The sequence below is a fragment of the Eurypyga helias genome, unplaced genomic scaffold (genome assembly GCF_000690775.1).
Source record: "Eurypyga helias isolate BGI_N326 unplaced genomic scaffold, ASM69077v1 scaffold48927, whole genome shotgun sequence".
NCBI classification, from domain to species: Eukaryota; Metazoa; Chordata; class Aves; order Eurypygiformes; family Eurypygidae; genus Eurypyga; species Eurypyga helias.
This window is the reverse complement of record NW_010260721.1, coordinates 1-26,520: the sequence shown is the minus strand read 5'-3', so window position 1 is coordinate 26,520 and position 26,520 is coordinate 1. Positions and strand designations below refer to the sequence as shown.

The 26,520-nt window shown below is 43.1% G+C and overlaps 1 protein-coding gene across 1 annotated transcript; it reads left to right on the top strand.

The window, feature by feature from the left end:
• Positions 1-345: 345 nt before the first annotated feature.
• Positions 346-26,065, top strand: VPRBP (Vpr (HIV-1) binding protein; the record flags this gene model as incomplete). The annotated part of the gene is made up of 11 exons (XM_010155112.1): positions 346-1,629; positions 2,579-2,777; positions 3,436-3,518; positions 4,393-4,477; positions 5,889-6,122; positions 6,653-6,746; positions 7,233-7,337; positions 8,148-8,221; positions 9,388-9,492; positions 21,752-22,007; positions 25,606-26,065. Coding segments are annotated over 11 exons (2,578 nt in total), but the record flags the coding sequence as incomplete, so codon positions are not given.
• Between the last annotated feature and the right edge of the window lie 455 nt (positions 26,066-26,520).

The following is a 26,520-nucleotide window of genomic DNA, read 5'->3' as shown; positions in this document are numbered from 1 at the left end:
AAACCATTCTGTAATTCTGTGATTATACAAAGGAATTGCTTTCTGCACTAAGAATCAGACATGCCTGTACATCTTTCCCTGTGCCAGGTATCTTGGATTCTGTGTTCCTGAGCCATGCTTGATCACATTCTCTGAAAGATTGTTTGACTCGCTACTTACTGATGATGTAGAGGAGCATCAGTGTAGAAAAACATTTTGATAGGGAGGTAGAAGAGTATGTCTTACACTGATCAGTAGAACTCAGGAATTCCCAGGATGAAAATAATTACCTGTTTTTCTCAAATTTGTTGAAGACTCCCTTACTTGTCTGATGAACTGTGTAAGATGCATTTTAGAGTACTAAAGAAACTGTTTCTTTTCCTCACTAGGTATTAGTATCATCCTTGGAGTTGCTGAGGGTGAATTTTTCATTCATGATGCTGAGATTCAGAAGTCAGCCCTTCAGATCATCATCAACTGTGTATGTGGCCCAGATAATCGGATCTCCAGTATTGGCAAGTTCATCTCTGGAACTCCTCGGCGAAAGCTTCCTCAGGCCCCCAAGAGCAGTGAGCACACATTAGCCAAGATGTGGAATGTGGTACAGTCCAACAATGGCATCAAAGTGCTGCTGTCGTTGCTGTCTGTAAAGATGCCCATCACGGATGCAGATCAGATCCGAGCGTTAGCCTGCAAAGCCTTGGTGGGGCTCTCACGCAGCAGTACTGTCCGGCAGATTATCAGCAAGCTCCCCCTCTTCAGCAGCTGTCAAATTCAGCAGCTGATGAAGGAGCCGGTGCTTCAGGACAAGCGCAGCGAGCACGTGAAGTTCTGCAAATACGCTGCTGAGCTGATCGAGCGTGTCTCGGGGAAGCCACTGCTCATCGGCACAGATGTCTCTCTGGCTCGGTTGCAGAAAGCGGATGTGGTGGCCCAGTCAAGGATCACGTTTCCTGAGAAGGAGCTGCTGCTCCTGATTCGGAACCATCTCATCTCTAAGGGCTTAGGAGAAACTGCGTCTGTCCTTACAAAAGAGGCAGACCTACCTATGACTGCAGCATCTCATTCATCTGCCTTCACCCCTGTTGCAGCTGCAGCCTCTCCTGTGACCCTGCCTCGCACCCCTCGCATAGCTAACGGCATTTCAGCCCGGTTGAGTAGCCACACTTCCGTAGGTTCCACTGCCACCTCTGTCCATGCTCAGGCAAGACCGACTGCATCCCAAGGTCCACTTGCCCTTCCAGGCCCTTCTTACGCCAGCAACTCTCCTCTGATTGGCAGGATTAGCTTTGTCAGGGAGAGGCCATCTCCCTGCAACGGCAGAAAAATCAGAGTGTTGCGGCAAAAATCGGACCATGGCGCCTACAGCCAGAGCCCAGCTATCAAAAAGCAGCTGGACAGACACCTTCCTTCCCCCCCAACACTGGACAGTATAATCACAGAGTACCTTAGGGAGCAGCATGCCCGCTGCAAGAACCCAGTTGCCACCTGTCCCCCTTTCTCTCTCTTTACTCCCCACCAGTGTCCTGAGCCAAAACAAAGGCGCCAAGCGCCAACTAACTTTACCTCACGGCTGACCCGCAGGGCAGCCTTTCCAAAGTACGGAGGGGTGGATGGTGGCTGCTTTGATAGACACCTTATATTTAGCAGGTAAGGAAGAAAAATGTTTCTTGATCCCTTTCAGGATATGTACCTGTGCCAAAAAGCCTTACCTGAATGCAGGCTGTGCCATCCCACAGTGGAGTATCTGTGGGCAGAGAGGTGTTTTAATCCCACAGTGACGAGTGGGAGAACTTTGAAAGGCATTTTAGTAAATGTTCTGTTTCTTTTGTCCTTAGTACTGTCTCTTAGTACCTAAAGCACACTTTGTTTTCAGTATCATGTTAATTCATTAGCAGTATTGACTAATGAAGCTCCTGGCTTTGTTCTCCTTTGGAAGGTAAGTATGTGATGCCAGTTTTATATGGAAGTGTAGCATAGCCCTGAGGCTGGAGGCTGGTTGGCTGACAGTTGAGGACAGCAGAATCCATGGTTTTGCTCTTGCAGCTGAATCTGCAGGACTGCGAGTTGCTAGCATTTTTGTGTGGCCTTTCTTTGCTGAGGTTAAATTGGAAGATGATGTAAAGTTTATAAAAATAAAGATGACACAGAGATGAAAGCATCTTCACAGTGAAACTAGCATCACCTTAGGGGGTATTTATGATGACAGGAGGTTATTCGGCTGATGTGCCCTGCTTTGTTGTGTTGAGTGTTTCAGACTGTTAGAAAATTTTGCTAGCTGTCTGTACTTACCCAGATGACAGCATTACAGCTTTTCCATCAATCCAGCTTTGAAGGCGGACTCCAAGTGCTTCAACTTAATGATGTGCTGTAACAGAAGTACTTAACAGTGCAAAACAAACCCTGCAGTGTTGCAGTCGCTGTTGTAACATACTCATTTGAGCAATAGTCTTATAACTGGCACTTAGCTTCTCCTAGAAGAAAGCTGTAACTTTTACCTATGTGATTTTTAAGGACTGGATTTGGTATCATCACACAGCATTTCAGTTTTGCTTTTCTTCTGTCTTTTGGGGGACCCTCGTGTTTTTGCCCTTTCTAGGTTCCGTCCGATTTCTGTGTTCAGGGAAGCAAATGAGGATGAGAGTGGCTTTACCTGTTGCGCGTTTTCTGCAAGAGAAAGATTCTTAATGCTGGGTACTTGCACGGGGCAGCTGAAGCTCTACAATGTGTTCAGTGGACAGGAAGAGGCCAGTTACAACTGCCATAACTCTGCCATCACGCACCTTGAGCCATCCAGGGTAAGTAATCGAAGACATGAGTTTTGGAGGTTCCCACAGCCTAAGCCCTGATATGTTTTCCGTCCATCTGGTTATGTAAATGTAACATTCACCTACTGGCTGGTCTGCAGTGCCTGTCATTAAAGTACTTGTAGTTACATACTCCCTTTCTGTGAGTTCTACAGTTTTTTTATTCGCAAGATAATAGAGAAGATGCACGGTGGCTGTGTGCCTTCATAAGTAATGAATATGTATGTCTGCAAGTGGAAAAATGCTTTAACTATGTATTTTAGATACCAGAGTTTATATAACCTCCCTTTGTTGGAGAAATAAATCTTTTGGAGGGTGATTCCAGGAAGACATAAAGGGTAACTGATTTATAAACTGAATAAACTTGACTCGCAAGGCATCGAAGTTCAGGCATGGATTATCCTGATTTTACCTGCTACTAACATTGTAGATGGTTCCCATTGTTATCTGTAACATTTGTCTCTCAAGGGCTTTTTGTATTATACATAGGATTAGATAACTAGACTTGAGTTCAGTAAGCACAAAACCTGCTATAATTTTTAAATCAATCTTGTAAGCATAAGTTAAAGTGTACAGGTAGAATGATAACCTCTGTTTTCCCTGGTATTCTTTCCCCTTCCTCCCCCTTCACTCCCATCCGGAAATACAGGATGGATCTTTATTGCTGACATCTGCCACGTGGAGCCAACCTCTGTCTGCGTTGTGGGGAATGAAGTCTGTCTTTGATATGAAGTAGGTATACTCTGATCCAGCTGTGGGGTAGGTTGCAGTTAGACAAACCGTTTGATGTAGGCAGAAACCCTAAAAACAAACTCTGTGGAAGCACAGTACAGCACAGTGTGTACAATGTGTTCTCTTTCTTATGTTTATTATCTTCCCGTGTCATTGGGTATAGATAGCTTTGCTGAAGTCTAACTACCTAACATCCTGTTTAATGCAAGATATATCAGTAAAATCACTGTTATTCCTGAAGGCAAAGAAATAGGTTTGTGTTTGTACTGTCATGTTTGTAAATTATCTTGACGATCTTCCTATAGCCAGCTACAGAATTTTACTAGATTGGTGATTTGCTGGTGAAATTTTCAGACCTTGATACAGCTATTTAAAATTGATTTCAGTGTTTACAATTGTTCTTTCACAGAAAAAAATAGGTAGAAGGCTTATTTTTAAAAGGTTTGACTGTTGTCTGCCTTAGTTGTAATTAACAGTTTCCCTGTGACTTGTTTTAGGTCAGCTAGAGGGCATTCCTCAGATAAAAAGCTTAATGTGCCCCAGGCCTGCCTGTGTGTTTGAATGTTCACAATGCCATTCATTGCTCCCTACTCTAGAGTTCTGTGTGTGGCAGACCCTGATGCAGTAGTAATTTGATGACACGTCTGTGAATTTGTTGCTTGTGGGTTTTTTCACTAGTCTGCTGCTAAGACACTGACAGATGTTGTCCTGCAAATGCCAGTGGAGCATTTCAGCGTTGTCGTGTGCTATGGTCAGTGGTGAAGGGAGAACTTTCTATGTGTATTGTTTGTTTTTTTTTTTTTTAACATTGCTGATGCCTCTGCTGGGGTTTGAATCTGCAGTTCCTTGACTTCTGCCCTGACTCTATCTACAGGCATTCCTTCCCTGACGACCACTACGTGGAGTTCAGCAAGCACTCGCAGGATAGGGTCATTGGCACAAAAGGAGACATTGCTCATGTAAGTACCAGGGAAGGTCTTGGTTGCAGAGGTGTTAGAAGAGTGTAATTCCTCACAGGACACTTCCTAGCAGATCGGGGTGCTGTGAGGTTTTGTGTGACTGCTGAGGCTTTAGAGGAAAGCTCTGAAAGTGTCCAATAATGTCTGCTTGTGTCTGAGGGCATAAATGTGACCATTGCAACCAGCTGTAGCCCACGCAGTGTACAGTGTGTTGCCGCTGTGGTTAGTGTTCTGGGCAACTAGAATCTGTTTTGTTTTCTTCATTTGAGAGAGGTCGTGCAGGACTTTTTGCTCCTCCCTCCTCCGCCCCGAAGTTGGCTTCTGTGCTGCCTTTTTTTAGTAATCATAAAAGTTCCACTGAAACAGTAGCTCAGCCAACATCTGTAGGAAATGGCCTATTGAAAGTGTCCTCCTTTTGCCACCCCGAATCTGTAGTTTGCTTTTGGGTCATTTAATTTGACCAATATATTTTCAGAGAACGCTGTTGTAGTGTTTTGTCTGAATACCTGCAAATTTGACAGGTGCAGGCTTCAGAGTGCTTCTGCTGCTTCGCAGGGCTAATTTGCGTTCATTAGCGACACTGTCTCTTCTGGAAGAGTATTTGTATGAGAACTTTGTTATGAAAGATAACTTATTCAAATAATTCATGATTTTATTTATTGCTCTTGATTTGTTTAAACAAACTATCCATTCCTGCCCAGCTTTTAACTTGGGTTTATCTGGAAGGTCAGATCAGTTTGTGTATTGCGTTTATGTGGTAAACAGAGTTGTTTTCCAATACTAGAGAATTTTTTCCTCTCTGAGTTTGAACGAGAGCTATGCTCTGAGGGACACTGCAGATCAAATTTATCTGAGAAGATGGTCATAAACACTGTGTATTTGTTAAAACCCTCTTTATCTTCCAACAGTTTGTTGGGACAAAGCTCAGAAAGTTGCCCTTCTGTGTCAATGCAGGGGATTTTATCTCCTTTTCTACAGTTTCAGTTTGGTTTGGGTTTATTTTTTCCTGTCACTGTGTGTCTCAGAGTGTTTGTTTGTAAATACCATCTGCTCTGAAAGCAGTTCCATTTCAGAAGGAGTTTCTGGCTAAGTGGTACTTTGTGACTGCAGCTTCACAGCCCACTTTTCCTGATGGGCTTAGTTTCTTTGGGGCTAATCCTCATCGTACTGAAATGTATCGGTAAACCTACACTAAGCTAAAGCACTGGCCAAAATGTGTTTTGGGACTTGGTTCCAGCTGTGAAAAACTATTAAAGGACTGTCAGGAAGGGTTATCTTCAGAATGGTCTCATTTGAAATGCAAAGGCAAAATGGGAAATGGGGTGATCTGGAAACGAAGGGGAAACTCGGGGTGATCTGTAGGTGCGTTACAAATTGTGACTAATCTTTCTTTTTCTTTTTAATCTAAAAGATCTATGATATTCAGACTGGCAACAAGCTATTGACTCTGTTTAACCCAGATCTTGCCAACAACTACAAGAAGAACTGTGCCACCTTTAACCCCACTGATGACCTTGTCCTAAATGATGGTGTCCTCTGGGATGTCAGATCGGCACAAGCCATCCACAAGTTTGACAAATTCAACATGACCATCAGTGGTGTTTTCCATCCCAATGGGCTGGAGGTCATAGTCAACACAGAAATTGTATCCTTTGGCCACTGTGGTAGCTGATCTGCTGGTACCTGAAGCATTCGTAGTGATAAGCAAGTAGCGGTTTGCAGAAACTGTATTAGTGGTCTGCTGTGTTACATGTTACGTACGGTAACAACAGTTTCCATCGATGAGTTAAGTAGGGACTGTCAGACAACTAGCTAATTTAAATCTGGATTCTGCTTCTAGTATGGCCTAGTGGAAATATTTAACAGAGAGAGAGAGCAAAAGATATTTCCTTTTCTAACATATGCTGTGGGACCTCTGCTCTCTTCCCATCCAAGATCAACCTTGAAGCTACTGCAATAATGTCTCATGACTGGGAATGACATTTTGAGTAAGAGCTTTCTCATTTTGAGCACATGGAAGGGATTGTCATGCTGGAATCTGAGTCCGGCTCTGTCATGTTTGCAAGAGGGTGGCAATGAGATTTCTTGAATGCAATTAATCAGCTGTTTGCCACTGTGTGGAAAGGAAATAGAAACTTTCAATTGTTTGTTACTCCTTATCCTGTATCTTTCAAGTGGGACCTCCGAACTTTCCATTTGTTACACACTGTACCTGCACTGGATCAGTGTCGTGTGGTCTTCAACTATACTGGCACAGTTATGTATGGAGGTAGGGCTTCTCAGGCTTACGTTACTCTCCTTGGTCACCTCTGGTTTGAGATAAGCAAATGCTCGTTCGGTGAAAGTGGAAGCGTGAGAGGGCCTGTCTAACTCCAGGCTTTACTGCCACATGTCAACTGGAATTTTTTCCGGATGTTTGCACTACACGTATTGCTGACAAAGACAGTTTTCTCTAATGTCAGCAGTATCACAACTCATTTATGAGATTAAAAATCAAACTGTTGAAAAAGGAAATGTGTATAATGGCAGATTTAATGATGCTTCAGAAGATGATTTTGTCCTCTGTAGTAAGTTGCAATCTTCAGATCTGTAGTAGTAATGAAGGCAGCTCTGGAAGAGCAGGTATTAATCTAACTGGGTCTTGCCAAGCTATTAAATAAAAAGAAAATTAATGTCAGTCTGATTTGATCTTAAGTTGATTAATAATAGTGACGAATGGAAAGTGGATTTGTGGAATAATCTTTCCTTGTATCAGCTATGTTGCAGGCAGATGATGAAGATGACCTTCTGGAGGAGAGAATGAGGAGTCCCTTTGGCTCTTCTTTCAGGACATTTAATGCAACTGATTATAAACCTATAGGTAAGAGAGGAGCAAATAGCTTGGTCTGGAGGTGTGAAGGTTTACTGAAAGTTCTGCTTAGTAACACTCACTTCCTCCTCTTCTTTGTGCATGTGACAACACAAATTCTGCTACGACTTGTTCTGATGGAAGCAGGAGAGTTGGGTTTAACACTGAAACAGGCTCAAGTATCACATCCTGTTCAGTGTGATTGCCTTACTTGCTGCCGCACGGCGGTTCTGGCTTTATTTTCCTTTCCCCTTTCCAAGCAGAGCATAATCTGAGATAGTAGGTCACTGGGCCCAGGTGTCATTGGTCTCATTTCAGGAAGGGCCTTCCCTCTCCCCCACTTTTTTCCTCTTCCCAGCACCATTCCCCACACTGGTAGTTCAGAATGCTGTCAGTTTGTCCTCCAGCTAGCTAAGCTCCCGAAGCAAAGCTAATTGCTGCTATGGACATAAACAAGTGCAGCTTTTCCTACTGAAAGGAGACATGGCTCACAACTCAGTCCCTTGGTTGCCACCTATCCTGGAAGACTCGCTGTTGTTTAGTGTGCTCGGAGAAGCCAAGGAATGTATTACCAAGGGATGAGGCACTGTGCAGAGCGGGTTAAGAACCTACCTGGCTATTTTTTATTACAGTCTCCAACATTTCTGTTCTTTATGACAGGTTGAATTAGTTATGAATGTTCCTTTTGCTTTTATTTCAGCTGTTGTTTCTTGTCCTGACACTGTATCATCTGCTTTTAGGCATATAGTTAGATGTTTTTCTTTCAGTGAGCATAAAGTAATACGTGATTAACCACTGAGTTTGTTTTGTGATGTTTTCCAGCTACCATAGATGTAAAGCGGAATATCTTTGACTTGTGCACAGACAGCAAGGACTGCTATCTGGCTGTCATTGAGGTAAAGCACCGAATAATAAACTCCTGTCTCTGTAGCTGTGGTTTGAGTGCAGTGCTTGCTGTTTCATTTTAAAACCTTCAGAACTGATGATTCTGGAGTTCTTACTTTTAAATTCATGTTCTAAGCAGTGGTGGTGTTTTGGTGATAGTGAAGATGATGTTAGTTTTTTGTTGTCCACACACACAGCAGTCTTGTTTTTCTGCCACTGGTTCCTTAAAACTTCCAAACAAGTTTGTCTGTTATCTTCAAACACTTCCCCCTTTAAAATGTGCAGAGGTTTTCCTTCTCGTAAGCACAGAGAAATGCAATTTTTCCTATTTATAGCAATAACTTTCTATTAAATTTTGCACTGTATTGAGTAACTGGGAAATACAATCTTCCTAGAGCTTTTCTGTGCATCACTCGTACTGTTCCTTTTTTGTCTTCCTGGCAAAATCCCAGAAGCTAAGGAATTGAAGCAAAAGTTACTGAGCACAACTTTGGGTTTGTTAGGGGGGGAAGTAAAATCTAACAAACAGGTCTGGCTCTTTGCCCAAAATTATGTTGTCAGTACCCAGTTCCTTGAGCCTGACTAGGCATGTGTAGTGACTAATACTCTGTGAGCCACTGATCCTTACAGACCCAAAAAACCAAGTCAGGAATTTGTAGTAGGGCAAGCTTCATGTTTAACTACTGAGGTTGGAGTTGACAAGGCTGTAAGGCCAAGATAGGAGAATTTTCTTTTACAGGAGTAATTGGAAACGTTACTCCAGGGCGTGTGGCAGCAGTGGTTGCCGGGGTGTCAGACTGCTGTCTTCAGCAACTCTCCCTGCGTGACCGCTTTCAGCGCTCTCGAGCCATGTGGTTCAGCGGTATGATAGGGAGGCAAAGTTGAAAGGAAGAGGTGTGTGGAACCCAAAGCACATTAAGGGTCCATTAAAGCTTTTTTTACATCTACTAGTAAGAGTAACTTGTGGATGACAGAAGCAGAAAGTAGACATTTACATCACTCCTGGGCCGGGCCTTGAAACCAAAGAGACTTGTGTTTAGTATTGATTGTACTGCTGCTAGTAAACGAGAGGGAAGGATTTGGTAATGTTTCTGTAACTGAGATCAGATGTAACATTGAGTATGAATGCTGAGCTGAATTCCTGGGGCTGACTGCTGTGTGGGCATCTCCTCTTCAGAATCAAGGGAGCATGGATGCCATGAACATGGATACAGTTTGCAGGCTGTATGAAGTGGGCAGGCAGCGTTTGGCAGAAGATGAAGAGGATGAAGAAGAAGATCAGGTGAGAACTATAGCATTAACCTGGCTGCTCAGGAGTAGCTGTTAGCCATCTGCATGTGAGAGGCCACGGATGATTGTTTATTACCCAGTTGGTCTCGCCTGATGTGAAGTAGATCACTTTACGGCCAGTGTAAAGTAAGCCCATCACTGCAGAACCTGTGTGAGTAGTAACGGTGTGAACTGTAAACTGACATGATAATTTGTAGTTTAATTACTCATTTCCCTAAGTGTTTCCATCTTAATCAGAAACTTTGCTGTTTGTTCTGCTTGGATTTTTTAAATAGTGTGACACCCAGTAGAGACAGTGTTTGAGGTTTCCCTCTTTTTCAATTCAGAGTCTTTTATTTGGGTATAACTTGTCACCATTTTCTGAATGAGGCACAACTTGTGACTAATGCCGTGAAGCTGCACAGTACTTCTACACAGCAAAATATAGGGATTTTAAAGAAAGCTGTAGGTTTGCAGCGGTATATGTTTGTTTTTCTTCTTGGATCAGCCATTTGATCTGTAGCAACTTCACAAAAGAGTGAAGAACTGCAGTAAGTGCTCCTCAGTGCAGTTTTAAAAATACACTGTAGCAAATACTTAGTACAGTGAGAATTCAAGGCAGATTTGTAGCTTTTTGGGTGTGGGGTTTTTTTGGTTTGTGTCTTTCTTTTTTTGAACAGGCAAAGACCTTACACTTCAATTCCCTGAAGATTAAATGCATTATTCTTTTGCTCTTTGGTGTCTGCATTCTAGTAAATCATATATTTGTATCTCCTATGAGAAAAGCTGACTTCACCTTTTTCCAAAGAATGCAGGAAGGTAATGTTTTGGTGGGGTGTTTTTTTCCCCAGACTGTGTGGAAAGCTGGATTTCTGATACCCCTGTCTCTGAATCCTGTTGCTAGGTTAAAACTTATTCTGTCTGGTTTAGAAGGCTGGATAGCAGATCCCATGAAAGAACAATTTTCTTTGCAGTTGTTTGTTGTTACAAATTCACTGTAATTCTGGAGATGAAGCAGTAGCTCTGTTCTGCGTAGTTTGCTGTCCTGTCCTCTCAATGTGCTATGAGGTTGCAGCTGAAGTCTTGGCATTCTCATGGAATCATTGGTCACTGATTCCATCCCTAGATTGGATGGATTCAGTTTAGGAACTTTTAGGATGGGGGAACACTTTGTTCCTTTCAAATTGTTTCTGCTTTCTAGCCATCCAGTGCTTGCTTCAGGCACTATTTTCTGTTTTGGTCTCTGCTTCCATTGGTTTTGTTCACAGCCCTTGTATTTCAGTAAGCTTATTCACGTTTTCTTTAAAATCACAAGAAATTAGTTTGTAGCAGAAATTGATTTTGCATTGTACAATGATTAACCAGCAGCTATCAAGACACTGCTACAAGATATGGCTGGTAAGTGTCGACGTAAGCAGAGATCTGTGTGTGTGTTCCAGGTACCGAGCAGAGATAAGGTACCTGTCATCCTCCAGATGTGACTGGGGATGCCTCCTCCTACAAATGGGGGTGTCCCCTGGCAGAATTTAAGTATGCTAAAAGCTTTTCTGTAAAGCTGGCAGAGTATTCAAACAAAGCTGCTGCGGTATTGTTGTGCAAGCCAAGAGTGACAAGTTGATATTGCATAATTGCTGCTTTTTATGGTCTTCGTTCCTGGGGTGTATGGATGTTTCCTAGACAGTAACTTTTAGGGATGGTTACAATCAAGTTCCTTTGAGAGGTGTGGTTGTAATTTAAACAACACTTATGAACCCAAATTCAATCTGTATGTATCTAGCCAAACATGAACTAAATCTCTTGCTCTTTGTCCTGTAACTGTTCACTGCTGTTCCTCCAGGTTTGTTCCAGTCTTAGGCTTAGAAAATACAGCTTTCGTCTCCACAGAGACATCCAGCATTGAGCTAGAATGAGTAGAGGTTTTCCAGAATAAAGATGGCATCTCTGGCACACGTGTATGCTAAGGCCAACAAGTGTGATTTGTTTCCCACTGAGCAGTCTTCTGTGTGTACATAGGCTTACGTATAGGAAGGTGTTTACTACTTGCCTTGTTAGTTTCTGTGACTTAGGCTTTGAAAAATTCAAGTAAACTTTCAGATTTGTTGGAACTTCTCACAGATATTCTAAAACACGTTCTGGCTAAAAAAGATGCTTTCTGATCTTTGGGGGAAAATCCATGTGAATCAACGTTAATCTGGTATCTCTTTGATTGAGATTTTTAGAGCAGATGTTCATCTGTTGGGCCCCTGTATCTTCACACCTTGACTTTATGTATTTTTGTATATGATCTGCGTGAGTCCACAAGTACAGTTTTTTGGCTGTACAGAAAGTAAGAAGTACTCAAATAGCAGCGTGTTTGATAGGCAAGCCTGCCTGGGAAGTCACATGATGCAGAATAAAATTGCTTTAAAAATCGTGCTTTAGACAAGAACTGTGGAGAAAAATATCTGCCTGAAATTTTTTACTCTAAATGGTGACACCTCATGATGTTGGTTTTGACGTGTCAGCTGAGAGCCCCTAAAGTGAACCTAGCAAGGGTGTTTGGCCTATGGATAGCTTTCCATTCCTTCTCTCACTTAAGTGAAGAAACAAAACTGTATTACTCCCTCTTTCTCAAACCAAACCTTGTAAAATCAGCTGATTCATTGCCTAAATCACCCCCAAATTAAATGATCAGGCTGAGTTAGCTGGCTTGTGCATGGTACTGCTGCGGTAAATGTGCATGGTTCTGTTGGAAATACTTTGGAATAGCACTGCTGTAGCTGCATTCTCCCTTGGCTGTTACACAAGCATTTCATACGGTATCTCGGGAAAGCTGCTTTTTCTTGGTTATCTCCAGTAATCCAGAGTTGTCAAGCCTTGTTAAACAGAACAAATGCTAAATGGATATGGGTACTCTGTGTTCTGTACTTACTGCAAGAACTGAGGGAAAGCAAAGATGAAATGTGCTTAGCAAGAGTCAGTTTGTGAGCTTTTGTTGGACGTTTTACTCCAAAATTACTAATCTTTCTGCCTTGAACTTTCATGATTTTGTGTGTTACTTCACTGCTGGGTGATTATCTAAGTGGGTCCATCAGCGACCAGCAGTCTCACAAGTATTTGCAAAACTCTGTTCAGTCTATGGGGAAATAGGCAGAGTTTCCTGTTCTCCAGTCCTGCAGCAAGATCCTCCTCCTCTTCTTCCTGCATTTGCCACTGTTTTGACACATTCCCTCAGAGTTACCCATCTTAACTTTTGCTATCTGAGCTACAGGTACCAATGCTGGACTGTCTTTTGGTAGTTAGGTTGCTTATTTCTTATTTATTTCCCTTTCTTGGCCGATTAGTGACCTGTTTCACTGAGTAATCTGCCTTCTGTAGTGAGGCAGACCAGGAATTTCAGAGGAAGGGGTGTGGAGGAAAGCGAACATATTGATCTGTCCTAGGAATGGTGCCTGGCAGTTGCTACGGGCTAGAAAAGGAGACTTCAGAAATACTAAGTGATCAGAAAAGCAAGGGAACCGGCTGACCACAGGGTAGTCTCTAAACTGTGAAGCTTAGGTCTGGATGATGTGATATTCTGAGTGGGTTACAGAATTTTCGCTCTGTACATTTTTACCTCTTTATTTTAGTTTTTCTTTCCATATTAGTTCTTTAAGGCCTGTTTTTTCTCTCTGTGGTACATGTGGATGATGTTGCATCTGAGAGGCTCAAGTAGCATTCTCAGTTGTTGTCGTGTTCGGAGAGACTTGGCTTCAGCAGCAGATTGCTTCACCTAGCTGTCCCTGTCCTATGAAGTGTGTTCTACTTCTTTTGCCAGAACTGAAGAACTGTTAATTATCCTGCAGTGCTTCTGGGCTATCGAAATGGTGATGGTAGGTGTGTAATTTGTCTTTTTGCATTGGTTTAGAAAATTCTTGGTGATGTGAAATGAAAGCTTTGGAGATAAGCAATAAAGACTGACAAAGGCAATTGCTATTCTAGCATGTGGTTTAGCCAGGACCGAGGATGTTTTTACTCAGCTTTCTATTTGGTGTTTGTGATCCTAATTTCTACTTTGATTTTAGGACTCTCCCTCCCAACTGCCTGTAACAGCAATTCCACTGTACTTTTAACTGCTGTTGGTTTGATATAGGTTTGTTTTCATGCATATTTGCTGGGGATAAAACCCACAAACCGTAATCCATATTGGCCATGTGTTTGAGAACTATCACACCATGGTGGTGCTTTGTCCCTACAAGCTGCAGAGGATGATTTATGTCATCAGGGACCCTTGGTTTTTCAGGGAGTGTTCCTGTAACATTTGAAGATATGGTTTGTTTTGAAATCTTCATTTGAAAATGGAATGATATAGAGGATAGTAGGTGGGAACAAGTATTTACAGACAAATGTCTCAATCAATTAATAAGACGTGTTTATTGCACACCTTAATGAAAACCTTTGCATTTAGTTGCAGCTGAGGAGGCTAAATAAGGAGTGATGTCCATCAAAGACCTGGTACATAACAGATACCTCTTTTGAACAGGCATCCTCCAAAACAGATATTTTTTAAAAAAAAAAGTTTTCTTAGTAGCTGTACTTACCACATTTTTAGGTAGTATCAAATAACTCTGCTTCAGCCTATTCTACTGTTTCAGACTCTAGTGTCACCAACTGTCAGTGCAGGGGAAAAGTAGTTAGAGTTTTCAGTGGGCTAGACCTAGTATTATGGAGTAAACCAGCTTCACCAGAGATAAAAACATACTTTGCCTGTTCAGAGACAGAAATCAAAGGTTGACTTCCTCTCAACTAACACGTCTCGCTGGAATTCCCAGAGTAGCTGGGATCCAGGAAAATAAAAGCTGCCTCAGCTGTGATGAGAAATACCAGTCAGAAGCTTGAGGAAAATAAAGGAACAAATTTTTGTCCACAGAGCACGTTCATTTACTTGCCAAATTTTGAAATTCCTTTACACTGTATTGGGCTTTGCCCTGAATGGGCTTATTTTTGTGAGTGAGAGATGAGTGAGGAAGGAAGAGAAGCAGATTCAGAGACTGCACATAGTTTTGGGCTCCTTATATTAATTCTGAGCCCTATAGCACAGAATATAGTAGTTGCAATAGTTCATATTTATCCCTAGCCTTACGGAATATATCAGCTGCAAAACGATGGCTTGCACATACCTCTAAGAGTACAGTGACTCTGGAGTTACACTGATTATCATCAGGTACATACAGTCATGTTACAATGAAAACATTTCATGGGCAAAACCAGAGTATTGGTCAAGAGGGTCCCAGTTGAAGATGCCAAAGTTTTTGTTTATCTGTGTCATGGACGCTTTTTGATTCAACACAGGTAAGTAGTCGTCGTTAGACAAGCTGAACCTACTTACACAGACAAAGAGAATAACTGCTTTTTTATTTCTTCACTCCATGTTTTGCCTCTGTGACGTGCTGTGTGCGGTTTCCTGTGTTAAATCTGCACATACCTACATCTGCATAGAAGCCTATGGTAAGGTTCCTCACGTGTTACATGTCGTAACTTCTGCGCATTGCCAGGCTTCCAAGTTTTTAGCTCTGTGACCTCATTAATGGCGATGAAGAAGCATTGTTTCTAACACCAAAGTAGACAAGAAGGTAAAAGTAGGTACAGCCCTGTAGTGTGAAGGAGAATACTTTGAATGAACTTAACGGTGTGATAATTGAAAGTGAGTTTGGGCTTGCTAGCTGAGGCGAGGGATGGAGACTAGGTAATCTAGGTTGTAAAATTCCTTACATGCTTGACCCTCTAGAAAGACTTGGCTATATTTAAGCTTTTTCCACTGCCCATTGTTCAGGGAGTGTTAAGAAGTAGGTGGGGGAGAAATTGGATAGAAACTGAAAACCAGACACTGTCATTCCAGGGAACTGCATAGCGAAGGATCAGAAAGTACCAGTGTGCTACACAGATGCTTTGGAAGCAAAGACATGACATGGGGGTTGTCCGTGCAGAAAGATAAATTACTAAAACAAGGGGAGGCTTACTCCTCTGGTGTGAAACATCCTCCAGTAACTTGTATTTAAACAATCATCCTATGTTCTTTTTAAGTGGTGAAAGCAAAGCCCCTTCCCCTGCTGAAAGTAGGAAGTGATTAAAATATTACTGATGATTTGGGAAAGACCAGGTTACTGAGAGTAAGTTTGCTTTTCTTTGGGGGGAGGAGGGTGAAAGAGAGGGAGAAGTAAACTGGTGGTTTTTTGCAAAAGCAAATAAATTGAACAAAATGAGACATGGGAAATGTTAATTTCTTTACACACACACAAAACCCCAAACCTAGAGGAAATAAACAGTTCATAAAAGCAGTTGCTTGCCAGTAGATGATTAGGCTTAGCTACAAATAGCCAGCAGTGAACTAAATATGAGCTGAAAGATTTGGAAAAGTGGGAAAAGCTTAACAGTTTAGCAGGTAAAGGCAGCCCCCCAGATTAAGATAAGAATAAAGTAATTCCATATAGCTTAATCCAGACTGAGAGGTGCAATAGAGTGTGTTTTCAGAGGAAGGGGTGGTTGCTGGAAAGCATCTGCAGGTGAGAGGTGTTGACTTGGAAGTGATGACAGGAGGTGAGCGTGGGGCTGGGGAAGGAGCAGCCCTGAGACGGTGCCAGCTGAACTGTGTAGAGAGTACCAGAGGAAGCTGGGGAGGGACCTTGCTGTAAATACTAGTTTTGGACTGTGAATCAACTCCTAGTAGAGGAAGAGAGAGTGAATGAGGTGTTAGATGAAAAGGTGAAGCTCTTTGTAACAGCTGAAATCATGTCAAATAGGCAGAAAATCAGTGACCTATAAATCTCAAAACAGTTAAGGTTTCCAAACCTAACATTGGCAATTGAAAAAACCCCTGTGGCATCTTCTCTTGGCAGAGAGCAGCCAGCCTAGTGTAAATTAGAGAGATGATGTAATCTTCAGTTGAGAAGTCCCAAATTCTGTTCATCTGGTCATACAAAATTTTTGGATTCAAGAAATGTAAGAAAACTCTATAAAAAGTCTTAAGAGGGCTTAGAAAGCAAGCTGGTATATTTTTGTCTTATACAGTGCTGTAAGCCATAATTCCTGAAAGCACTTGAACACACCCCGATTTAATGTTAAAACACAGTGCAGAAATATGTTAAAATAGAAACATCAAAGTTCTGTCTAGTTAATGTGTGTCACAGTTGGAGTAAGTGAAAGACTGGGGTTTTCCTGAGCCTTGGAAAGTTTTTTGGGATGAACACTGGTGAATGTTATCAATAACTGTATTACCCGAAAAGACAAATTTTGTGGATTTTGTGTGTGCCAATTGAATGGGCAAAGGGGAACAGTGAGAAGGTCTGTGAAGTGCAGGCAAACGTGCATCCGAGAACAGCAGGGAAGAAAATACAAACGCTTGAACAAGAGCAGAGGGTGTTTATGCAGCTCTGAGCGGGCTGTAAATGCTGGCAACGTGAAGAATTAGGTCAAGCACTTTTTTGTTACAGTGCTGCCGTCCCTATATGCCATTCCCTTAGGGGATGTTGTTTAGTTTTTTCCTTTGTAGTTATAAATGATAAATTAATTGAACCAAATCTACTTGGCACTCTAAATCTTTACCTAAGATCGCAAACTAGTAGTAGGATTAAGGCACTGGTGACTTGCTTTGAGATGATCTTGAGATGTTCCTTTGCTACATAATCAACTTTTCTGATTCTGTAAACTCATGTCCAGCTTTTTTGTACTACTACATCTCTCTAAATCTGCCAGTATGCAGGCGTGTTAAAAAGCTGATGTGAACTACTTTTGCCTACTTAATCATCATCACAGTAGTTCCAGGGTCATAGACTGGCTGTGTATTATGTGTTACTGTGTGAGTCAGTGAATTTTGGTGAGTTAGTGTTGGGAGATTTCTCCAAGATCCACATTTAAATTAATTGTCCCATTTGGCAGTTGTATTTGAGAAGAACTGATAGTTCCTGCATCCTTCACACTTGTCTAGCGTATAACTGATGATACATTACTGACTGATGTTCTTCAGACTTTGAGTTAAAGTAATACAACCCCTTTCTATATTTGGTCTTTTCCAGCCTAAACTAGTTGTTAGTTGAGTCAAATCAACCCTTTAGTTGAGTCAAACAACTTCTAAGTTAAACTGGAGCCTGGCCCCGCGTGAGCATCCTGCTCAAGTCTGTGGATAGCTATTCCACACTGAAGTTGTGGCCTCCTTCTTTGCTACCCCCTTGTAATTATAACCGGGGCTTTGTTTTGTTCTCATGCTCATTTTAAATTGTCAGTTTTGTCTTCGTTCATTGCCTCATTTCTACAGTCTTTTTGCTTTAACTGGGGTGAAGTCGGTATTTATGCAGAGAAGTGGGGCCAGGATGCCGTTCTGTGTATGGAACAGGGCGGGTGTTTCCTGGGTTAAAATTCCTTCATAATAATTGCGATGCTGTGTTTTTGAAGAGCAGAAAGTATTGGCCGAGCAGGTATGTTGATACTATAATGCCCTCTGCATTGCAGCTGTTGGGTAGCGACACCTCTGTATGCTGGAGAGGAAGAGTAGTAACACTGGTACGGTACTGTGAAGAAAACCCCTAGTATCGTATTCACTGTAATATATAATAATAAAATTAATAGATCTATGTAATCTATAATAATTACAAATTTTAGTATCATTAAGGGTCAGTGGGTACTCTGAACTGTTCTCCTCTTGGCATCTATCAAGGTAAAGCTCCTTTAAGCTAATCCTAAATTTAGGTATCTACAAGCAATTAACTTGCGTGAATCACTAACTAAAACGGGTAGCGATGTGACATCCTTCAGTCAAAAGCTGGGCTCCATCATGCCCCTCTGAGTGTTACCCACTCTATTTAAAAAGGGAACATTAGATTTATTTATTTTTTAAAATTTCTTCCTCCACCATCACCTCAGGTTGGAATTGTTTGTAATCTTCCATGAATTACCTGGGAAGAGAGGGCTTTGGTCTGGCTGTAGAGCAGGCACACGGGCATAGCTGATAGGGAGGCACAGCGTTTAGCAGGGAAGGTTGAGATGGTCAGTTTGTGATTCTGCAGTACTATCTTTGTCCTTTCAGAAAAGGTAACTGGTAGCTCTGCGGTGGCTTCTGTTGGAGAGGGAAAAGAGGATTTTTCTAAGGAAGCAGAGGAGTGTGAGGACTCCGTGAAAGGTTGAAGTTCTGAGCTAAGCAGCTTTTGCAGAGGATGACCCAAATAGAATACTATCTGTAGGCATTTAAAGGAGTTAGTGATGGCCAAAACCATTCCTTGGTACTGTTTGTCATATGGAGTGTGCTGGTCTGTGGGTTCTGTGGCTGGTTCTTTTTTCTAGCAGCACCTGTGCCACTGCCCAAAGCTCTTGGGAATGACTGATGGGTAGATCTGAGCTTGCTTTTGCAGGCTTTTCCTTCACAAATCCAGGTATGGTTTGGAATAACTGTCCTGCCTGTCTTCCCTTGTGACACTGCACAGGGTTTTTTCCCTGCTCTCATACGAGCACACCGAATGAGTCGCTGGGGAAGGCGTGCCGTTTTCTGCCTGCGTATGGATCCCTTACGTGAGGTAGTGGTGGTATCTGGTGAGGATACAGCCTTCATACCCGTTAACGGACTGGATGGTGCATAGGTATGGTGGTGGTAGGTGTGAGGAGGTACCAGGTGGAGACTCTCAGGTGTATGTCCCACAGGTTGATTTTGGGTGCAGAAACTCAGTTTGCTTTCTGAAAAGAGATCACCCCATGCACCTTGTGTTTGTAGACGGGAGTATTGCAGTGTGCCAGCAGAGTTTTGTGCTTGGGAAGTGTGCAGAAGCTCATGCAGAATCAGCCTGTTGCTAGCAGAAGCATCACCATTTTCAGTTGTGTTCTTTAAAACACAGTGAGGTGCAGGTTTCTCACTAATTAAGATCACTCCTCTTGACCTGTGTCCCGGGTCACTTGTTCAGCTCGGGAAGGATGCCCACTGTGCACATGTGCCTTCTTGTAGAGTGGTTTTCACACTGTTTTCTGCTTTACCAAAAGTAGGTATAATTCGGATCACGTCATACTGTTCTTAGGTTTTTTTTAAATGAGTGTGGCTTGATTCTAATCGCCTACTTCAGACTGAGTAATTTAAACTGGCAAGGTGGAAACACTGATTTCAGTTCTCAAGCATTCTGTGCTATTTGTACTTGCACAAAGGATTTTTTCCTTCACTGGATGGTATTATCCTTCAAGTTGGTTTGCAACCAAACATACACCCTGTGTAATTTGATGCTTATTCTTGTCAGCCAGAAGAAATCTTTAGCTTTATATATTTCATTTCATCCTGTATTTGAAGGGTGGTATTGCTGTATATGCCTTGCCTTAAGCTTGAATGAAAATGTTGATGAAATAGTATTTCAATTTCCAGTGAATACATTAAATGTGAAACGTAATCAAATTCAATAGTTTTTACATGTTCTTTAAAGTCATCGTAGGCTAGAGATTTAGGAAAAGAAAATGCGTTTGGAAATTCCACAGATGTGGAAACCAAGAGGGTACCTAACTCATTTCAGCATCCTTTAGGTTTCAGCTTCACAGACTCTAAGTGAATCTTGCAGACAATATACTTTTTTCCTAATATCAACAGTTGTGTCTGTCTCCAGACATTGAAAAACTTGGCTTAATTTTTTCCAAGCTTTTAAAATAAATTGATCTCCTACTTTCCAGCTTCAGAGTTGTTTAGAAACTTCAAAAGGAAAATAAACCGTCTTGCCTTTTTCAATCAGTTTTTCAATTCTGAATAGAATAATAAAGTTTAAGATGTTGGTCTCTCTGCAGATACTGCATAGGATGAAAGTAAAAGCTATTAAGGTAAAGCTTTTATACTCAATTCAATATATTTTTATGGAAAATTATACTCAGTGTGGCACTGCAGTTTAAAACTGTGAACTGCAGGTAAGAGATTTCCTCTCCCACTGTGTCTATGATTCAAAAAGCAATGTCTGTTTATTGGAGGGCTCATTGACTCAAAGTAAAGTTTGTAATTGCCTAAAATGAGCATAGGCTTTAATACAGGTTGGTTATTTTTCTCCTTTAATATAAGCTCTTTCAGAAAGAAACCTGTATGTAGCAACCCAGTGCTTTAATACTGTAAGCTCCACGTAACTATCACAGCACTTGTGGTCGGTTGGGGAGACTCGGCTGCCTTTTGCAAGTAAAGAAACAATAAAATTTGCCCAGGCTTTTTGGCATTCCTTGTTTCTTTTGCCTGTGACAGATGTTGGAATTTTGTAGGTGTGGTGGATTGGGGTGGTTTTTGTAGCACTGGCTGAAGCAAAAGTAGGTTGGGGAGATGACAGCAAGGTCTTTTTTCGTCCATGCTTTTCGATCTGAAAATGCAGCACAGTGTGAGTGGGGTGAGCTTGAGGACCAAACTAACCCTTGAAGTGGGTTTTTAGATACCTATCTTCACTGCTTCATAATTTTGCAAAATGTCTTCCCTCCCAAAACAAAGGGGCAGTTAAGACTGACTTGAGAGCTGCCCCATGAGACTGTTTGCTTAGAAAAAGAGTGTATGACTCTGAGGAGATGTGCAGGGAATTGAGCCCTTTGAGTCTTGAAGACTTCCTGGAGCTTGGCTTGTGATGGCACTTTTTGGCCTCTTGTTTGTCTGGAAGAAAGACAGGACTGCAACAGCTTCTTCCCATTCAGTTTTATCCACGGGACATGGATTTCTGGATTTGATCTGTACAATGAGATATCCAGTTGTTTTATTGAATGCAAATTCTTCTGGTTTGATAAAGATGTTGATCCACAGGTAAATGCCATAGATAAGACTTTTGAGCTGCTCTAAAAAGTTCCATCATCTGAAGCTGAGTGATTCGGGGTTTGTTCCCTACATTTTGCTTCTCATCTACATCGGGATTGACTGAGAGACTGAACATCATCCTGTGCTGCATGCTGTTTGATGCAAAGTAGAGGTTTTGTTCCGGTTGAAACTAAAGCAGTTTGTACAGGACTAGCAACAAAGCCATGGATTAACCGGTCTCACTGCATGTGCCTTGTGGTGACACGTGTGGGTGGCCAGTGTTGGAGAGGAGCTTGAGCCAACGGTACCTGTGTTGCATCAGCATTTTGCAGATCAGACTTTGCAGGCCTGCAAATGATCTAGCATGTCATGTTCTGCAGTTGTGGAGAGAAAGTGTTGCTGTGGGTGATGGGAAAGTGTTTATAATGTGTGATGTCTGGGTATGGGGAGAAGTGAAAGCTGTAGGTGTGTTTTCTTCCACTATTCTTACTCCATTTTACATTTGTTTTAATGTCTGCAATGGACTATTTTCCTGTCTTTATAGGAGGAAGAGGAGCAAGAGGAAGAAGATGATGACGAAGATGATGATGATACAGATGACCTTGATGAACTAGATACAGACCAGCTGCTGGAGGCTGAACTCGAGGAGGATGAGAACAATGAGAATGCTGGTGAGGATGGAGAAAATGACTTTTCACCCTCTGACGATGAGGAGCTTGCCAACCTCCTGGAAGAGGGAGATGAGGGTGAAGATGAAGATTCTGATGCTGATGAGGAAGTTGAGCTGATTCTTGGAGACAGTAAGTGTGTGCCCAGCTTGGTGACCACAGGTGGCCTTACCGTCTGTTTACTGTCCTGACACATATGCAACCTCTAAGTCTTCCCTGAAATACTTGGCTGATTTCCCCCTTGCTGGTACGAAAGGCACAAATCACCATGCTTGTTTACCTGTGGCCTCTCAAAGTAATCTGTCAGCAAAACCAGCTCTTACCTGAGAGAACAACTGAGTTCTGGAAAGGAAGATAGTTCCTTTCAAGTGCTCCCGGGTGCATGTGTGAGGACTTAAAGGCAGGGCAAGAAACTCTGTCCAAAGCAGCCTCGTGTGATTGCTTGCCTGCCCTGCCCTCCAAGGGGACACTGGTTGAACTCTTACCTCACCTGTCTCCTCTGCTGCCTTTGTACCCGTAAGGACAGAGGAGCATTTTTCCCTCCTTGGTGCTATTCTTTCTCTTTTGAAACTGCTTAGAGTGCAAAATCAACATGGCATTTCTGACTTCACTTTCTTTGTTAGACTGTTCCAAGGCTAACGTAACTTTTAGGATTAAATTTAAATTGTTCTTTTTCTGGCATTCCGCAGATAGAGACATGAGAAGTTAACAAGGGGAGGGGTTGTGTCTGAACCTTTTATGTAGCAATTAAGTTTGTAAAAAGGCTTCACAAGAAAGAGAAGGTGAGTAGGATAGCATCAGCCTTGGGATTTGTGACACCAGATTCTGTTCCCTTTTCTGCAGCACAACTTTTGAGTATGCGTATCCGAACCCCTTAGTTGTTTTTAATTTCCAAGCTGTAAAATGGGCATAACATAGTTCTCTGAAGTTACAAGGCTGGTAAGGATGAGGAATTACAATATGCGAGGTGTTTGAAGTCCTGCTATGATAGGTCATTGTGAGAGCTGAGGTGGGAATCAATCTTCTCTGCCACTGTGCTGCAGGATTCAGCAGCACAGGACTCTGTTTTGGCTCTAACGTGGCAGGCAGACTCATTCACGTCCCTCTCTTCTCTCAGTACTCAGTCATCGGTAAGGGTGCGGCCTTTAAGGTTGCCAGAGTAGTTTTGTGGGGTCAGTCTGCTGCTCTCTTGAAAGCAGTAGGGACACAATGCAGGGCCATCTAGGACATCACATAGCTCACCTTCATTAACAGCATGTTGCAGTTCAACACTTTGGGATTGTGGGTAACTTCTGCCCGTCCCAGGGGCTGACAGGAGCTTCTTGACACATCTCCACTTCTGTTCCCTCAGGGCTGCAGGGCTAGAAGCTGTTAAGAGCACTCAGAGCTGTACCTTGAGTTGTCCGCGGGGCAGAACGGAGGGGAAGTTGAGGCTGTTTCAGTAGCTCTTCCTGCAACAAAACTTGGTGGTGTGTGACACGTGGTGATTTCAGGCATGCTCTGAGCACTGCGTATTATGAAATGACCACTGTTGATGGGTACAACCGCTTGATCAGAACTTGGAGCTGGCATCGCTGTGGAGCTGTGGTCAGCCTGCCCCATGGCTGTTAGGTTGCTTGGCAGCACCTTCGGGAAGTAAAAGCAGGGAGTGCAGCTCTGCCAGGCTGATGTATGCGTAGTCCTTGCACGGGGTTTGATGACTTGGGTTCTGTGACTGCTTCTCTGTGAAGCACACACCTTCACCTGGCTTGTTTCTCACCCAGCAAGAGCAATTGAAATTGCCTTCTCCTCAGCTTATGCTGTGTTCCAGAATGAAAAGCAGTAAGGGCACTGGCAAGGCTGCAAAGTGCAGATCTGAGGCGTGGCGATGTATTTAAAGGGCTGTGTCTTGGGTGAACCTCCAGAACGTACAGTGGGTGTCCTTCAAAATAATTCAAAAAGCAGATGAAACAGGGGAGTGAGTGGCTTTGGTTCCTCGTGCTTTAGAAGAGGTTTTGGTTCTTTTTTGGGAATAATCCATGGAGAACCTTTTAGTACAAATTAGTCTTCCTCCTCCTTTGTCACCACCTTGGGATGGTAGACCTGTTTGTCTTGTCCAAAGCAGTTTATGCATTGTGCAGGTCTCTCGAGCTTATTCCTGGGCCAGCAGGATGTCCTTTTTGAAACGCACATGTGATGTAGGATGGCAGAAATAATGGAATTCTCTTCAGCAGCATGGCTGGGTCTTGTTTCCTCTTTTCTTCTGTAGCTGAAAACAGCAGCTTCTGGGCAGGTCTATAAGCTGCTGCCAAGCAGTTAACTGCAATCAGGTTTCCTTTTAGACATGGAGCTCAAAATTGGAAATTTGTGTGGTGGACCAGCAGATAAAGAGTTAAGAGAGCCCTCTGCAAAGCTTTCCTCTGGTGTTTTAAAAAAAAAAAAAAGGCAACACCTTTTCCAGCTTGTCTTCTCCAGATTTCTGGATTGTTCTTGCTTGTGCTTCTTTCCCTCTTAGAGTGTGAGCGTAGCTGCGGCAGCACTGGCTGGTGTTCTCGACCCCCCTTTCATGGCTGTAGCTGTTCCGGGAGCACGGTGAGCCCTCAGCTCAGGCTCAGTAGGATGGATGGCGAGGCTGGAGCATCCCTTGCTGACCACAGCTGGCCAATTGTCAGGGAGGAGGGTTGGGGGAAAGGGTTTGTGCTCTCTGCTGCTTGCCTGTGACTTTTTTTTCTCCCAAGGAAAGCATCTGCGAAGGGGTGAACCTTCCAGAAGGCCTTGTTTACCTTGACAGGCATTTTAGAGATCCAGTATAACTGAGATGTGAAATGGCTAAGAGGAATTCTTGGTGTCTTTTTTTTTTTTTAATACCTTTAACACCTAGTTAACTGCAGCATCCAATGAATTCACATAAGAAAAAGAACCATCACCACCTCTAAGGTAAGGCAGGAGTCCTCTTGCTGCCAGAGCTACTACCTCTTCCCTCTTGCACAACTGAGGGAGGAGAGATCTTATGTTTTAAGCTTAAAAGCAAGCGTGTGTGTACGTGACTGCTTCTGAGAAATCCTTTCCTGTCTTTGTTCTGTACCACGTCGCAGAAAACCAGAAAAAGCACAATTTTCAGGTCACCTTTAATGAGTGCCGTGTAGATAAGTTCATTACAGAGGAAGGCTCTGGCTGTGAGTGTACGGATTGGTTCCGTGCAGTGGGCAGGGCTCCCGCTGCGCTGCGCAGGAGGGAGTGCCAGGCAGGAAGAACCCAGTACTGGGCAGTGTGGGTCTCTCTTGCTGCAGAAGGAATTAGCCCTGTGCACATTATAGAGGGGCCGTGTTTCCCCACGCTGGGTTGGTGGGACTGTCGAGCTTGCTGTCAGCTAACAGCGCTGAGGAACGACTGCCAGCTCTGTCCAACCCCAGCCCTTAACACGCGGTGTGCCCAGTGGGTTGTGCAGCTCGCCTGCAGGTTAACTCCCTGCTGGTGCCCTTCTCCTCGCGGGGAAAAGCTGCCGGCTGATAGAAACGGCGCTTGCTAAACCTGCTCTAACCAGGGGAGGAAAGCTGCGGTGCAGGTTTGCTAACTGCTTGTGATGGATTTGAAACGCCCGCGGGGTGCTAGTTGCCCCTGTCGTTGCTGGGGAGCCGCTGTCTCAAGCAGGGGGTGGCCACCTCTTGGCCATCTCCGAGTGCGTTCCCTTGCTTAGCCCTGACACGTGCTCTTACACGACCCAGACGTAACCTATGTGTCTCCTTTCCAGCTGACAGCTCGGACAACTCTGACTTGGAGGACGACATAATCCTGTCTCTGAACGAGTGAGGAGTGACTGTCAGGCGGGGTGTTGGCAGGAGGAGACGCTCCCTTCCCAGCAGAAGGCCGGAGACCAAATTGGCAGCCGATTCGGAGCACCCCAACCCTTTTTCTCCTAGGAAAGCCCGAGGAACTCCAGCCCATCCGCTGTGTTGGTTTGAGTCAGCTTGAGGCTCGGGGCTAAGTCTGAGGGTCTACAATAAAGAGACCTGGGGTTAGGCCTCTTTTCTCTCTGCCTTTTTTTTTTTATTTTTTATTTTAGGCTGAGATGACTCTCCTCTTCAAGGAAACTTCTGAAGATATTTCACAATATATTTTCTTTGTATAAAGTTCTTTCCTAAAGAACAGAAATAGTTTTATATAAAACAAAAAAAAGCAAAAAAAAAAAAAAGCAGGTGTTCTAGTAAAGAGGGGATGAACTTTGTATTCCTGTAGTACCTTGTGACCATGGGGGTAGGCTCGGGGGAGAAAAATTGTTTAAAAGGAAAAGGAGAGGCATTTTTATGCGACTACTAAATGAAATAAGAGGATCGTGGTTTCTAAAATTGTTGAGTGAGACTATTTTTATTTTAAATATGATTTTATTTTTAAAAAAGAAGGCAAAGCACCAGGAGTTCAGCCCTGCTCCTGCCGGCATGCTCCTGATGCTGGTGTCCTCCGGGAAGAGAGCCCGGAGGTGTTGGGTAAGGGAACTTGAAGCAGAGGTTCTTGCTGTGATACCAGCTCTAGCGGGTGGCTGAAGTCCTGGCGTAGGCTGAGCCTGGTGTCCCTGAAGACATGGGGTTCTGGGATAGAAGTTGGACCCCTCTTTCCCCCCGCTGCCCTTTGTGGTTCAAGTTTTTTAATCTTCCCCTTCATCCCCCCC